General features: G+C 34.5%; 2 protein-coding genes and 1 long non-coding RNA gene across 4 annotated transcripts; 2 read left to right on the top strand and 1 right to left on the bottom strand.

The window, feature by feature from the left end:
* LOC109352059 (probable receptor-like protein kinase At4g39110) lies at window positions 1,341-4,420 on the top strand. Its single transcript, XM_019593857.1, has one exon. The coding sequence runs from the start codon at window positions 1,520-1,522 to the stop codon at window positions 4,058-4,060; it is 2,541 nt and encodes an 846-aa protein (XP_019449402.1). The 5' UTR covers window positions 1,341-1,519; the 3' UTR covers window positions 4,061-4,420.
* On the bottom strand, window positions 6,133-13,991 carry LOC109352060 (SUMO-activating enzyme subunit 2-like). Of its 2 annotated transcripts, none has more exons than XM_019593859.1 (11): window positions 13,771-13,990; window positions 13,595-13,684; window positions 12,366-12,449; window positions 12,067-12,285; window positions 11,337-11,438; window positions 10,342-10,800; window positions 9,989-10,218; window positions 7,617-7,710; window positions 7,343-7,522; window positions 7,177-7,274; window positions 6,133-6,887 (listed from the first exon to the last, which is right to left on the bottom strand). In XM_019593859.1, the coding sequence occupies exons 1-11, from the start codon at window positions 13,807-13,809 to the stop codon at window positions 6,563-6,565; spliced, it is 1,920 nt and encodes a 639-aa protein (XP_019449404.1). In that variant the 5' UTR covers window positions 13,810-13,990; the 3' UTR covers window positions 6,133-6,562. The 2 variants fall into 2 exon arrangements, with proteins under 2 accessions (XP_019449404.1, XP_019449403.1); XM_019593858.1 differs by lacking the exons at window positions 7,177-7,274; window positions 7,343-7,522; window positions 7,617-7,710 and adding exons at window positions 8,724-8,821; window positions 8,890-9,069; window positions 9,162-9,255 and having other exon boundaries at window positions 6,563-6,887; window positions 13,771-13,991.
* LOC109352061 lies at window positions 11,435-11,917 on the top strand. Its single transcript, XR_002108322.1, has 2 exons — window positions 11,435-11,558; window positions 11,710-11,917. It is a non-coding gene; the product is annotated as an uncharacterized LOC109352061 (long non-coding RNA).

Raw genomic sequence — 16,249 nt, forward strand, 5'->3', positions numbered from 1 at the left:
AAAATGCAAATTCCAACTTGATAGTTTTTAATGAGATGTTAGAGTGAAGATTTATATACAGTCCTACAATTATTATTTATTTAGATTGGTAGAGTGTATAAAACTTTATACATTGGTGCATACATATTTTTTCTTTCGTATTTAATAAGGACAGCTGAATTTTAAGTATTTCAAGATTGACTTAAGTTTTAAGTTTTTTACAGGTCACTCTAAAAGTAATCATTAGCAAAATTCTTTTCAGAAATAGAAAGGGGTTATGTTAAGAATAACATAAAATTAAGTTAATTCTATGTTGGAAAATTCTATTAATTCTCGAACAAATAAATTATGATTTCTTATTATTTTAAAATTCTTATAAAAGTCGAGGCAATATTTTTCATTAAAAAGCATAGAAAATGCAAGATGGTAAACTATTCTTTTAGATGTATGAGTGTTTTAAATTGACCAATTTTATTTAGTGATGGGCTCAAAATTTTATAACAATAGCTAAATACAATTATTTAATGGTGAAAAATAACAAATAAGGATGCAAATTTCTCAAAGTGGGTTTTCTGTCAGCAACACTTGTTAAGGATGATAATCATATATCCAAAATTGATTAATTTCTTACTTTACCAAAAAATTCCCTCAGTGGTGGACAACCCGGTTAGTCCATGGTATTATTAGTTGTAGCTAGGCTTTGACAAAATTATCTATGGACATGTTCTATCCGTGCAGTCACATAAGAGAGAGTATAAAAAATGTCTCATTCATTTAGTCTTCTAAAGAAAATAATAACAAATAAAATTGCCAACTAACTAGTAAGCACTGGTGCAAGATTTTAAGACTTAAGTATGATGTTAACGTTTAAGGATCTACTGTAAAGCTAAATACAAAAGGTTATGTATTTAGTGAATTTACTTTTAAAAAGCTTCCAATTTATAATAAATAACTGTTGTTAATATATTCATTCCCTATAATGCTCTCCACTAGTAGGGAAAATGTTTTTTTGTTAAAGTTGTTCTTGATTCATAGATAGAGAAGAGTTAACAATTGCTATCTGTCTGAGAGAGAATTTAGAACATTCAGCATGTTCCAAAATTCATGTTTGGTGCATGATTGCATGAACAATCCAAATTACCAAAAAGGTGGCTACAACATTTGGCATGTTTGACTTGTTCAAACCAACTATTTTTCATCATGGTTTGTTTTGTTTCTTTGGTAATGAAATGCCTAAATAAAGACAAAACATCATACGTTGGTACCACAATTCCCTAAACCAGGATGCTCCTCCGCATTGTTTGCCTAATTATATGGAATTCAAAGTCCTGTCATAGTTGACCTTTCTTTTTTCCACCAAAAGAATTAAAGCTAAACAACCCTTTATAGAGGATCCATATACACCATTTTTCAGGCTTCTTGCTACTCTAAATTCTAAATCCAAACCACCCTCTCACCTCACACCAGAGGGGGTATGGGGAAGATAGAAAAGAAATACTAAAACTTTTCAGTGCCCTTTCTATCCTCCTTGTCATCTTTTATGATGACTATGCTCCTGGTCATTTTTCTCTTGGCCTTTTCTTCTCCTGCATATTCAACTGGTCCTCCTGCTTCATCTTTTACTCCAAAAGATAACATCCTCATTGATTGTGGTGCAGAAAATGCACCTACCCTCCCTGATGGAAGACAATTCAAATCAGACCCTCAAGCCAATTCTTTCTTGCAAGCAAATGATGACTATAAGGTTTCAGCTGGTGATAATCCTGAACTTCCTTCACCTATTTACAAAACTGCAAGGATCTTCATTCAGGAAGCTGAGTATTCCTTCCATTTAGCTCATCCAGGATACCATTGGATTCGCCTTCATTTTTATCCGGTAAAAAATGATGTCTTTGATCTTCAGAAGGCCACTTTTTCTGTTAACGCAAATGCATATGTCCTTCTTCATAGTTTCAATGTTAATAACAATGATAAGCCAATCCTAAAGGAGTACCTCATCAATGCAAATGAATCACCACTCACCTTGTTCTTCGTTCCCTTGAAGAATTCAGCTGCATTCATCAATGCCATTGAGGTTGTTTCAGCTCCTGATAACCTGATTTTTGACACTGGTGCTGCCCTTTTCCCTGTTGGTGACTTTTCTGGCCTAACAAGTTATGGTATCCAACCTGTTTATAGGCTAAACAATGGAGGACCCTTGATCACCTCATCAAATGACACCCTTGGAAGAATTTGGGAATCTGATGAGCCTTTCCTTGCAAACAAGAACTTGGCGAAGAGTGTCTCGGTTGCCACCAATGCTATTAAGTTCCCTACTGACACACCAACAATTTCACCTCTGGTTGCACCACAATCTGTGTATGCTTCTGCTACTGAGATGGGTGATGCTGGTGTTAATCAGCCAAATTTCAATGTGTCATGGAAATTTGATGTGGACACTTCTTTTAGTTACCTTGTTAGGTTGCATTTCTGTGACATTGTTAGCAAAGGGCTTAATGAACTCTACTTTAATGTCTATATCAATGGAAAAATGGCAATTTCTAACCTGGATTTATCAGCTATTACCGGCGCCTTGTCAACACCGTATTATAAAGACATTGTCGTGAATGCAACTTTGATGTCTGAGGGACTATCAGTTCAGGTTGGACCAGCAAAGGCTGAGGGTGGAAATGCCAATGCCATTGTGAATGGTATAGAGGTGATGAAGTTGAGCAACACAGTGAACAGTTTGGATGGAGAATTTGGTGTTGATGGAAGAAAGGTTGGTGGTTCTAACCGTGGGACGGTTGCGGCTGTTGGATTTGCCATGATGTTTGGAGCATTTGTTGGTCTTGGTGCTATGGTGATCAAGTGGCACAAGAGGCCTCAGGATTGGCAAAAGAGGAATAGCTTCTCTTCATGGTTACTTCCTCTACATGCCGGTGATACGAGCTTTACAGGCAGCAAAAGTAACATGTACTCCTCAACTATGGGGTTAGGAAGGTTTTTTTCATTTGCGGAATTGCAGGAAGCAACCAAGAACTTTGATTCCAAGGCCATTATTGGTGTTGGTGGATTTGGTAATGTGTATTTGGGTGTGATTGATGAGGGGACTCAAGTGGCAGTGAAGAGAGGAAATCCACAATCAGAACAAGGCATAACAGAATTCCAGACAGAGATTCAAATGTTATCCAAGCTTAGACACAGACATTTGGTGTCCTTGATTGGATATTGTGATGAGAATGAAGAAATGATCCTTGTTTATGAGTACATGCCTAATGGACATTTCAGAGACCATCTTTATGGAAAAAACTTGCCTGTTCTTTCTTGGAAGCAAAGGTTAGAGGTCTGCATCGGAGCAGCTCGCGGCCTTCACTACCTTCACACTGGCACAGCACAAGGTATCATTCATCGCGATGTAAAGACGACCAACATTTTGATTGATGAAAACTTCACAGCCAAGGTATCTGATTTCGGTCTTTCAAAGGATGCACCTATGGGCCAGGGTCATGTTAGCACAGCAGTGAAGGGTAGCTTTGGTTATCTAGACCCAGAGTACTTCCGAAGACAACAATTGACTGAAAAGTCTGATGTGTACTCATTCGGTGTTGTCCTTCTCGAGGCACTTTGTGCAAGGCCAGCAATTAACCCTCAGTTGCCCCGCGAACAAGTAAACTTGGCCGATTGGGCGATGCAGTGGAAGAGGAAGGGCTTGATTGACAAGATCATTGACCCTCTTCTTGTTGGCAACATCAACCCAGAATCAATGAAGAAGTTTGCTGAGGCTGCTGAGAAGTGTTTGGCTGATTATGGAGTTGATAGGCCTTCAATGGGAGATGTGTTATGGAACTTGGAGTATGCATTGCAGCTTCAAGAAGCTTTCACACAAGGAAAAGCGGAAGATGAGAATGAGGCCAAGTCCACGCCTGCTTCTTCGACACCTTCCACCAACTCGGATGACCCTGACACACCACCACCGGTGGATACTCATATTCCACAACCAGTAGTAAACGACAACCATCCAGCACAAGCACCACCAGTTATTGATGACCATTCTGGAACTGCAATGTTTGCACAGTTCAGTGATCTTAATGGCAGGTGATGATATCCAAATTAATTTCTATGAATCTTGGAACATTCCTTCTATGGACTGACTAATTTTTCATTAACTTACTCAAAGGTTTGTGGCCAAAAAATTCTTGTACAATGAATTCTTTGTGATACTGTGTAATCTGTCTATCATTCTATATTCTTTGTGGGGTATTATGTTTCATGGTAGCAGACATGTGTAATAAGAAAAATATATATACAATTCAAGTATATATATGCATTAGTACCATGAATCATATGGTCTTTATATAATTGAATTGTAATATTTTGTGATGTAATTTTTAGAGAGTAAGTGTAGAACCAAATTCAAAGAAACTGGCTACTTGGAGCTAATGAAATTGCCTTGAATCTTTATGTGGATCAACAAGTGTAGAGTAGCAAAAGTCCCTTCATATGAAATTGATTTGAAATTATCTTAAAAAGAAAACTCCACATCAGAGATTGACCTGGCCAAATTGAACTCTCTGAAGCCTTTGAAATCTAAATTAACATTTTCAGTTTTGCTTTATTTTCTTGACATGCAGGATTGTTGAGTTATCTAATCCACTTTGTTTCTAAAGTTCTCATAGAGGTATATTAGGATTCAGATTTTAAGGTGAAAATTAAATACAGAACTCCTTGAATCTCTTCTTAAAGGAATGCATCCATAGCATCAGTTTAGCACTCTACAACAAGTTCTCATATCTAGTACTATATGGTGCTTCTGCTTTTCTATTATTCTTCACAATTCCAGTTTTTTATTTATTTAAAAGTGAAATCCAATTAAAATCTAGCTAGTTTAAATTTTCTAATTTTCTTTAAACCTATGGTATTGGGTTAGTTTATAATTTGATTATAAACTTCAAAATCAATTGTAATATGGTCTTGACTCTTGAGTATATTTTATTATCAAAGTGATGGTGTTAAGAGTTCAGTTTCACCTATCAAGCAATTTGTAAATCTATGCTATTATGGTGACTCAGTTATTCTGTTAACCTCCAGAATCTTTAGATCTTAAGGGTAAGGGATTTGGTGTGAGGAGTATTAATGTGATATGAACAGATAGATGATTGCCCCATGTGGGGGAGCAATTTTGGTGCTTGCTTTTGGTTTTGGTTGCTTTTATAGTAACCAATGATTAAGGTGGGGTATGGTGATTGCTAACTTGCTATAACTGTAATATACAAGAATCTTTGAATATCATAATGCCTTTTGAAGAGTAGTTTATGTTGGTGGTAACTAGAACATGATGGTAAAGTATATTGACCTTATTATGATTGATAGCCAGAAGTGGGGGTCATAGGTTGATGGAAAAGGAAGATCTGCTTACTGTTGGAGGATATTTTACCAAGAATGAGTTTCTGGCTAGACTAATGTATTATGATATCGTCCGTCCAGTTTTATTGTAGCTGACTTTACCTTTACCTAGTAAGATTAATGTTTAATTATTGTTCAGTTTCTTGCTAGGCTGTAGTGGAAGGATAACGATCCGATATCCCAAAATATGTCTCAAACCAATGACAATGAAGAAAAAACAGAAAAAAATAATGAATATTTAATTTTTTAAGTAACATGTCATGTTTTCATTGATTTGGGACATACTTTGGAACAACAACAGATTTTTGTCCATGAAACTGCTCAGATTGAAATGTATCATTTACATACATAAGTTGAACAGAGATCTGTAATTTTATTGTTGGAATCTTACTGGTTAATCATAATGTTAGTAATCAGTCACCCAGACAAGTGGCAGTTTAGTAGTAGCATTTACCCATCTGTGAAGAGGTTGACTAAAATGTTATTTGCACATTATCTCTTGAACTATCTGTGGAGATTTACAAATTGAATCACATTATCCATCATAGCATAATAGGATAGATCTTTATGGTGATTCAGCTGCTAACCCAGTTCAACATTCACAGGCAGACATGTCCAACCAAACATTATCAAGTTATAGCATTGAATTTTCTTGGTACCGTTTTCACTATAAGATTGGTAAACCATATATGGCAATCTTCAAGCTATGAAAGATTGCAGTTTTAGTAACTAAAAATGCTGTCCTTTAAGAATTTCATAACACTGCTCTGATGAAAGACAAATAAATGACATTTCAAAGCTAAAATATAGATACATGAGAATAATTGAATAAGTTTCCCAGTTTGCAAAACTTTGTTCACTAATCTCAAGTATGAGAGTCAATCTGTGAGGTTAGTGATTCTTTCTGTCAGGCGTCAGCAAGAATAATACATACAACTGCTATAATATGTTGTCAAGTGCAGTGAAAAAACATGAGAGAAAATTGAAACTATGATGGGTGGCTAGTGCACGAGACTCCCACGTTTATGGTGTCTTACCCTGCAAACAAGAGGCTGTTTCCAGAAAGCTTGAAACTATCTGAAGTGCAAAACTAATAGCACCAGACCTAACAACTATGGCCAAAAGAATCTCCAAACCTCCCTATCAATACAAATTAGGATGTAAGAACTTGTCCTGATTATAGTTCATGCATGCAACTTCACAATCTTCTCTTTTTAAAACCATCTAAGTTCCCCTCAAGCACAAGAAGATCGTCCTCATCATCGATTACTTGCAATTGCTTGTGATTCTTTGTATCGGCAGCAGCTTTTGAAATATCGGAATCATCAGGAAGTTTTCTCTTCTTCAAGGGAGAAACTATACCCATCTCATCATCCTTTTCAGATTCTGCAGCTGCCATTGTTGCATCTGAGGTGCTTGCACCATTACCGACAGACTTGTTTTTATTTTCTGCTGCTGGAACAGGTTGAGTCCATCCTAAGAGAACCATCCCATCAGGTTCTTTCTCTTCGTCAAACTCCTCTCTGTAAATACAAAAAACATCAATAAACCAAAATAATTTGGCAGGGCAGGGGAGACTAATGGCCTATGAAGCACAAATACCTCAAAACGGTTGTCATATCAGTATCTAATACATACCACAATGGATATTTCGGTACTTTTTAGATATTTTTCATCTGTCTTTCAATTATAATATGGCTTTGCTCCGCATAAATGTATCTGTATCATGTATGCATGCTTCCCATCTGTTATAATTGAAAGACACTACCTAATTCACACACACAATACAAAAATAGGGATGAGTAAAAAAACCTGTGCTTGATGTTAATATTGCACTTGAGTTCCTGCAGATAATCCTCCACTGTAAGCATTGTCCCACCTGTTACTGGAGAAGGAAGCTCAGCTAGCACCTGAAAAGGTGAGAAAGCAGGTTAAATAAAATGTCATGCCAATTTTAACCCAAAGCCAAGGAACTTACCTTTTCAAGGTTGGCTTCATAAATTGCAATCATGTCATCCTCAACATCACCAGCTTCATAAAGAAGAGATGAAGCATTCATGATAAGTGGAAGGTTCATCCCAAGCTTTGCCTTGACAATCTTTTCAACCAAGTCCTTCAACTTCGAACGGTTTGTGTTTATTTCAAGTGATAAGGGTGTCTGTTTCCCACATACACAATATATTCAGTGAGCATATTATTTGTAAGAATGCTTTTATTTTTAGGCAAGAAATGAGACGGGAGATTTGACATGCCTCGGAACAAACATAACAAGACTTGTTAGGTTCAAATGGCTCCACAGGCATAAGCAGCATGTTTCTTGATGGATGTTCCAGACAATATGTCATTCTATGAGATGTACAAATAAGATTAGAAAAAACATTATCGAAAGTTTTTAAGTGAACACTGACTTGTAAACTACAAAGAGTAGTACATTAATGAGAATTTATTAGAGGAAGTCAGCATAAGGAAATAACAGAAAACATATTCTCCAAACAGAAATTAAAGTTAAAATGTGATACAGGAAAAAGAAGAAAAAAAGAAGAGTTTCACAGTCCATCTGATAAATGGATTATGTGGAAAATATCATGCGCTGAAACCCATAAAGAGAGTTCGAAACATTTTCCCCCAAAGCTAATCCACAGTCAAACTTTCCATAAAAGATCCATTCATTCTGCTTCAGCAGAAAATGAAATAAAAAATTTGCACCAAAAAATAGCATCATGCCCTCTTGTAAGTTAATGATTTAGTCAACATCTTCAATGATAATTTTACTCAATTTCAATTTAACTATGTAAACTACGCCGCATATAATTATGAAGCATTCAAAACAAAATACAAACAAATCGGATGTATTTTCTTTGATTTAGAACTAGCAGCATAATAAGAACATTTTTCCTTTGCTAGAAGGTTTGTCAGTAGGAATAATTCTTCCTCAAGGCTTGATTGATAGTGCTTCCCAAACCTATAAAGACAGCAAGGAAACTACGCCATTTTGCTGTGAACAGTAGACATCTAAGGGTAGTACAACTCTACAACCAATGCCAAACATAGAATATGCAGGAAGAGGAATCACTAAATACAAAAAACATCAATAAACCAAAATAATTTGGCAGGGCAGGGGAGACTAATGGCCTATGAAGCACAAATACCTCAAAACGGTTGTCATATCAGTATCTAATACATACCACAATGGATATTTCGGTACTTTTTAGATATTTTTCATCTGTCTTTCAATTATAATATGGCTTTGCTCCGCATAAATGTATCTGTATCATGTATGCATGCTTCCCATCTGTTATAATTGAAAGACACTACCTAATTCACACACACAATACAAAAATAGGGATGAGTAAAAAAACCTGTGCTTGATGTTAATATTGCACTTGAGTTCCTGCAGATAATCCTCCACTGTAAGCATTGTCCCACCTGTTACTGGAGAAGGAAGCTCAGCTAGCACCTGAAAAGGTGAGAAAGCAGGTTAAATAAAATGTCATGCCAATTTTAACCCAAAGCCAAGGAACTTACCTTTTCAAGGTTGGCTTCATAAATTGCAATCATGTCATCCTCAACATCACCAGCTTCATAAAGAAGAGATGAAGCATTCATGATAAGTGGAAGGTTCATCCCAAGCTTTGCCTTGACAATCTTTTCAACTAAGTCCTTCAACTTTGAACGGTTTGTGTTTATCTCGAGAGATAAAGGTGTCTGTTTACCACAAACACAATATATTGAGTGAGCAAATTTATAAGAATGATTTTTTTTAGGCAACAACTGAGACAAGGGGGGGTTTGACTTGCCTCAGAACAAACATAACAAGACTTGTTAGGTTCAAATGGCTCCACGGGCATAAGCAGCATGTTTCTTGATGGATGTTCCAGACAATATGTCATTCTATGAGATGTACAAATAAGATTAGAAAAAACATTATCGAAAGTTTTTAAGTGAACACTGACTTGTAAACTACAAAGAGTAGTACATTAATGAGAATTTATTAGAGGAAGTCAGCATAAGGAAATAACAGAAAACATATTCTCCAAACAGAAATTAAAGTTAAAATGTGATACAGGAAAAAGAAGAAAAAAAGAAGAGTTTCACAGTCCATCTGATAAATGGATTATGTGGAAAATATCATGCGCTGAAACCCATAAAGAGAGTTCGAAACATTTTCCCCCAAAGCTAATCCACAGTCAAACTTTCCATAAAAGATCCATTCATTCTGCTTCAGCAGAAAATGAAATAAAAAATTTGCACCAAAAAATAGCATCATGCCCTCTTGTAAGTTAATGATTTAGTCAACATCTTCAATGATAATTTTACTCAATTTCAATTTAACTATGTAAACTACGCCGCATATAATTATGAAGCATTCAAAACAAAATACAAACAAATCGGATGTATTTTCTTTGATTTAGAACTAGCAGCATAATAAGAACATTTTTCCTTTGCTAGAAGGTTTGTCAGTAGGAATAATTCTTCCTCAAGGCTTGATTGATAGTGCTTCCCAAACCTATAAAGACAGCAAGGAAACTACGCCATTTTGCTGTGAACAGTAGACATCTAAGGGTAGTACAACTCTACAACCAATGCCAAACATAGAATATGCAGGAAGAGGAATCACTCATACCTATAACTTTTAATGTCATTTCGCAGCACTTTGATTGCTTCAATGACGATCAACCCAGCAATAACAGCATTTGTTGTTGCAACAGCGTGCACAATATTACCAGCAATACCTTTAGCTTCAAAAAGGTTGTGCAGAGGGATGCCAAATGAAGCAGCTCGAATGTTTGCAGCTGCAGTAACAAATTCCACAGCTAACTGATCATCTTTATCAAAGCTCAGATTGCCAATCTCCTGCTCAAAAATACATTTTAATAAAACAAAAGGAAACACGTAAGGTTCATGGGTAAGCATCTAGATGAAGATCTGTAGATGACTATGATATGCTCAATACATCAAACAAGTGCAAAACCACACCTTTTCCCTTTTTGTAAAAAATAGTTTAAGTGCTTCCAGAAATATTCTAGAATTTTCTTTAACACTCCAAATATCCTGTGGATTTTTCATGCCCAAAGATGCCATAGCAGAAACTGATAGTCCATCATCCGATGCATGATTGTTGTCCATATTTCCATTCTGTAGAGCCAGTTCCTCAGGCAAGACATCCTTGCTGTATATAGGTTTCGGTCTATTACGATTTTTCCATGTCTCTTCATTAGACAGAGCTAATTCAATGTTATACCCAAACACATGATCAAAGATTTTTCGTCCATATTGTTCAATTTCTTCACCTTTCCTACGTTCAAATACATCCTCTACATTTTTGGATGAACTGGCAGCATCACTTGATCGTACATTTAAATCATTTTCCTGATTCTTGTCTCCAAGCAACTTAGCAAAAAGTAGGTCTTTTGCCCACACAATGCAGTGAACAAACTGCCCAGAAAAATAAAAAATGAAATAGATGAAAGCTTAGAACACAGTAGACAGATGTTTGAAGTAAATATAAAATTCATAATTCTAATTGATATCCAATTTGACAATGGAAATCTAAAAGCCTTAGTTAACAAACTATCCATTTGTCTACTATACAACTACTGGGCTAAAATATTGTGCATAAAAGTAACTGGTGGAATAGTCATCCATCAAAATAGATCAATTCATTCTAAAACATTCCATTCAATGAAAATCCACATAATCCTGTGGATGACCCAAGGTCCTGCAGCTTCATATCTACTCCCTAGATTCAAACTACTAAGCATTAATTGCCTGGCAAAAGGAATTAATAAAACAAAGGAGCATACAAAGCAATATATGCATGGTAAAGACTCAACTCATCTTTAACTATCTAGTATCTTCTACAACTAATATGAAAAGCAACTTATACTAGCCTTCTAAATGTGTCTAAAAAATTCATTTAGAATTCAAGAAACTCTTGGGGTGTACAAATGAAAATGAAAGCCAGCCCATACCTTTGATGGGGTGCTTGTGATAGTGCAAACAGGATAAGTCTTCGGGGCTGGTTTAGGCTGACACTCATAGCACTCCGTTTTTCCCTTGACATGTACAGTGACCTGCTTTCAACTAAAACTATATCACAAATATGATGGAAAAACTGCATTTTTAGTAAATCACGACAAGCAACCATAAAAAGTAAAATGAAAATGACATGTGCAACCATCAAATGTATAAAAGTAGCTAGTAAAAAAATTGTATAACAAAGGGTATCCCCTCACCCAACAGGTAAGGAACTAATCTCTTTCGGGATGCATGGTTGCCCCTCCCAAAATCGAATCTTTGACCTTTTGGTCTATCAAAGGATCCAGTGGGGCCTTACACCACTAGACTAACGCCTTGCTGGTAAAAATGTTTGAACATACCACAAAAGAATAAGACTTTGCTTTCAAATGAAAAGATTGCTTATCTAGTTCTAGGCATGACCCAAATAAAATCAGTGATTGCATGAAAGAAAGAAAAAACAGTTTTCACAGCCATATTTGTAAAGATGACCAGATAATCAAACATTCAATCAATAAGGTTTCTCTTAAGCATAAAAAATAACCATCAAGTATGAAAATCAGAAATGAATGAGTTATGAAGCATCCAATAAATACCATGCATAACCTATTTAACATTGCTGAAACATAACCTCCTATTGGAAATGAATGAGTTATCAAGAACTTAATAAATAAAATTAATTGCCTGTCCAAGGAACCCAGTAGTTCCACTTTCAACCAAAGGAACATCGGCTGCCAAGCACAAGCGATTCACATGTCGGCGTGCATCTAGATTATCCAGTCCATTTAGAACAACATTAAATTGCTTAAAGAAGTCCACATTGAAGTCAGGGTCTTTGACGTTTGCATGATATGCTGTAATGCTTATATTAGGCCTAAATTTTAAGACAGCATCCCTAGCCACCTGGTTGAGAACTTCATCAGATGGATGTACAACTGAAACCAATAACAGTCATCGTTAATGGCAATAATCAATTAACTTACTTTAGCCTTGGATTGCCCAACATGCGATTGTCGAAATAAAAATTGTCTGTTCAGGTTACTGACTTCTATGGTGTCCATGTCAATCTGCACATTAGAAATAAAAGAGGCGTCTTAATGTGTCAAAGAACATCTTAGCTTCAGATTACACAGATAGTTCAGGGGATAATGTGCAAATGACATTTTAGTCAACCTCTTCTGAACACACAAAACTCGCTCACACACGGGTAAATCACATCACTAAACTGCCACTCGTAGGGGTGACTGATTACTAACAATATGATTAACAAGATGGATTCAAAAGTAGAAAGTAGAAACAGGCATAATATTCTTCAAAATTAGTAAAATTCAAACAATAAAATTACAGATCTTTGTTAAAAATATTTATGATATGGAGATATTCCACTCCGACAAGTAAGTTCCATTACAGCCTAGCAAGAAACTCATCCTGGATAAATCATCCTCCAACACTCGGCAAATCTTCCTTTTCCATCAACCTATAACCCCCACTTCTGGCTATCAGTCATAATAATGTTGATATACTTCTACGGTCATGTTCCTTACCACAAACATGAGATGCTCTTAAAAGGCAATATGATATTCAAAGATCCTTGTAGATTACAACTATAGCAACTAAAAATCCAGATCCCGAACCGAATAGCAAGATCGACGACAACCCCACTAAACAATACCCTACTTTACTCATTGATTACCATAAAACCAAAACCAACAGAAGTATACACCAAAATTGCTCCTGGACATGGGACAATCATCCATGTGTTCATATCACATTAATACTCAAATGTTGGAGATTCAAAGAAGAACACAGAAATCACCAACCAAATCAAAAGGCAACATACCAACTCAACCAAAAAAACAATAGCAACTTCAACACTCCAATTAAGAGTTTGAAGCAGTTCAATCTTTTCACAGTGCACAAGCACACTCACTTCACACTTCCACAAACGCTTTCCCAACTCAACAAACAGAGAAATTACTTTAAAAAATAAAAATAATAACAATATTAATAAAATAACAACACCAAGGCGCCAAATTTTTTAAACACTCGTCTCATGCAACACATAAAGCTGAAAACTTTAACAAAATACTGAAAACCCCAAGTACACGAAAACCCTAGAAAAGTAACTGAAAAAAACTAATTTCCAAAAATTAGTATTAATAAACCCTTAAAAAGGAAGAAACTTAAGACCCAAAAAAAGAAGGGTGCTCACGATGTGTATGTCACTGAAACCAGAGAGAGCAAGGGTCTTGAGAAGCTCACAGCCAATTCCACCAGCACCAACCATGAGCACTTTTGATACCTGAAACCCACAAAAACGACATCACAAGGTTTTAAAACGACACTAGGGTGCAATTGAAGAGTATAAGAATAAAGGGTTTTGTTTACCTTAATATCTGCAGTAAAATGGAAAGATGAAGAAGCCATTGAAAGTGAGAGTGTGTTGATGTGGGTAAACACGGAAGAAGGAGAAGAATCGTTGAAACTTCAAAATGAAAAACATAAATAAGAGAGTGAATGAAGAGAAAATAAAACAAAAAAAGTGTTTTAAATATGAAAAGGTGTGTGCGTGTTGTGTGGGTGCGGAGAATCGAACTGTGGGCGTGGGGTAAGTGGCAGAATCTAATAACGAAAAATAATCGGTTGCTTTTCGTTGAAATACAAGTTGGAATCGAAAAGCTACAAAGAACCAACAAGGTGTGTTGATCCAAGATGTATAACAGTGTTATTAATATTATATCATTCTTAGTATACTATATAGGTACAGTAGTATAATATTTTTTGGGATGGTTTATTAATTAAATTGTATATTCGTGAAGTTAAGTATACGTATATAATATATTAATATTAATATTGAAAAATTAATAAAAAATAATAAATCTTTTATTTTCATTAAAAAATTAATTTTAAAGAAAAATTGACTGGTATGGTTCAATTGCAAACCAGTCGGTTTTGACCGATATGATTGCATGAGTGGTATAATTAGTGAATCGTACCGGTATTGAGATCGGTTCACAGTTGAAGTAGTCGACACAAACCAGTTTTTACAACACTGATGACTAAGATGTCGGGTTCAATTTCTGTAAGCAATATTTGTTGGAAGTGCAATTATACTGATTAGTTTCTTATTAAAAACTAAAAAAAGATGAGGAAATACTCTTAGTGGTACAAAAAAATTATTAAAAAAATGTACTAGAATAAAACTTTAATATTTATTAAAAATGAAGGTTGAACTATACAATTGTAATATAAAAAACTGCTTATTCCTTTTCTCAAAAAAGAATATGAGTTTAATATGTATGTTATATTATGCATTTTTTTAGAGAAATAATTATATGTATTAACTGTGTATATGAGTTTTATACATTGTCAATTTATTATCTATTATTCATATTTAATTATCATTGGCTTTTTGAAAAAGTAATACAAATTGTTAATGATATACTAACTATCCATAAATATTTATAATAATAATAATAATAATAATGTATAAATTAATATATGGTTAATACATAATTCACTAATGATATGTATTAGATATAATTCAGAGTTGATAATATGTCTGGTTGATGATGTAGTGTATTATTGGTGCATGCATATTCACTGAGTTAATGAATGTGAAAGTATAACATAAAATTTTACATTATAAAGTATAAACTATGATTTATTATTAAACTATATAATTTTTTAGGAGTTTCTCTTGGATGAATATAAAATATGGATAATGTACAACTATGTCAAAAATAGGTTAGGCCTTTATTTTAGTATGTAAAAATTAAGATTTATATTATTTTTGATAATTTAATTTATAAAAGTTTTTTACAAGTCAGATGATTATTTTAAAATCACCTTTCAACCACCATATCCAAACAAAAACTAATTATATAATAGTTGGTTAATACATAATCAATGAAATGATTTGATTTTCACAATTGATTCAAACACAATAAATTGACTACATAAGACATTGAAGGACTTTACTAATAAGATCGTTATGTTTGAAGGAGTATCCTTTCTTATTAAAAAGCGATTTTTATTAAAAATTGATATATTGATTTCTTAATCATTATTGACTCTCAAATAAAGTAATACAAATAATGGTAGATAATACATTGACAATATAAAAAACTTTGCACTGTAAAAACTCTTAAATTTAACAAATTCACTAGATGTTATGCAGTGTTTGAGTTTAATTTGGGGATATCCACCACATTTACACCGTAGACCAATCATGAGCTTTTTTATTTTGAAGAGTTTAAAATTTGTGCATTGAGATTATAATTTTTATTAAAATATTAGTATATCATTTATTATTAATTTATATTACTTTTGTTTAAGAGTCAATAATAGTATAATAGTTAATAAACTAATGATGAATAATTTACTGACAGTATAAAAAACAGTTCATATTAAATCTTTTTTATAATCATCTTGTGAATCAAGGTGTATTATTCACCTACTCATACCTCCCATTCCTTTACGATTGATAACATAATCATGTTCAGTAAGAAAATTAAGGAAAGAGGCTTTTAGTTTCCATCCTTTCCCTTTAAATATAATGGTCCTAACAATTTTAAAAAAAGAATCTCACATTCTTTTGTTAGTGTAGTAGAGTTTTAAAAAGTATGAATGTGACTTAAACGTAACATAAGTCAAATAGACCCTGACTTAGCGACTACACATATTTCCATTACTGTTAAGGGTGGAAACAGGCCAGACCGCCTATCAGGGGCCTATTACCTGGCCTATAACAAGCTAGGTCAGACCAAGCTTTTTTCACGAACAGGCCAGGCTTTAGGCCACCTAAAAGGCCTATAAAGCCTAACAGGCCGGCCTATTTAGTTATATTATATAAGAATGTTGAAAT

The sequence above is a fragment of the Lupinus angustifolius genome, chromosome LG07 (genome assembly GCF_001865875.1).
Source record: "Lupinus angustifolius cultivar Tanjil chromosome LG07, LupAngTanjil_v1.0, whole genome shotgun sequence".
In the NCBI taxonomy this organism is placed as follows: domain Eukaryota; kingdom Viridiplantae; phylum Streptophyta; class Magnoliopsida; order Fabales; family Fabaceae; genus Lupinus; species Lupinus angustifolius.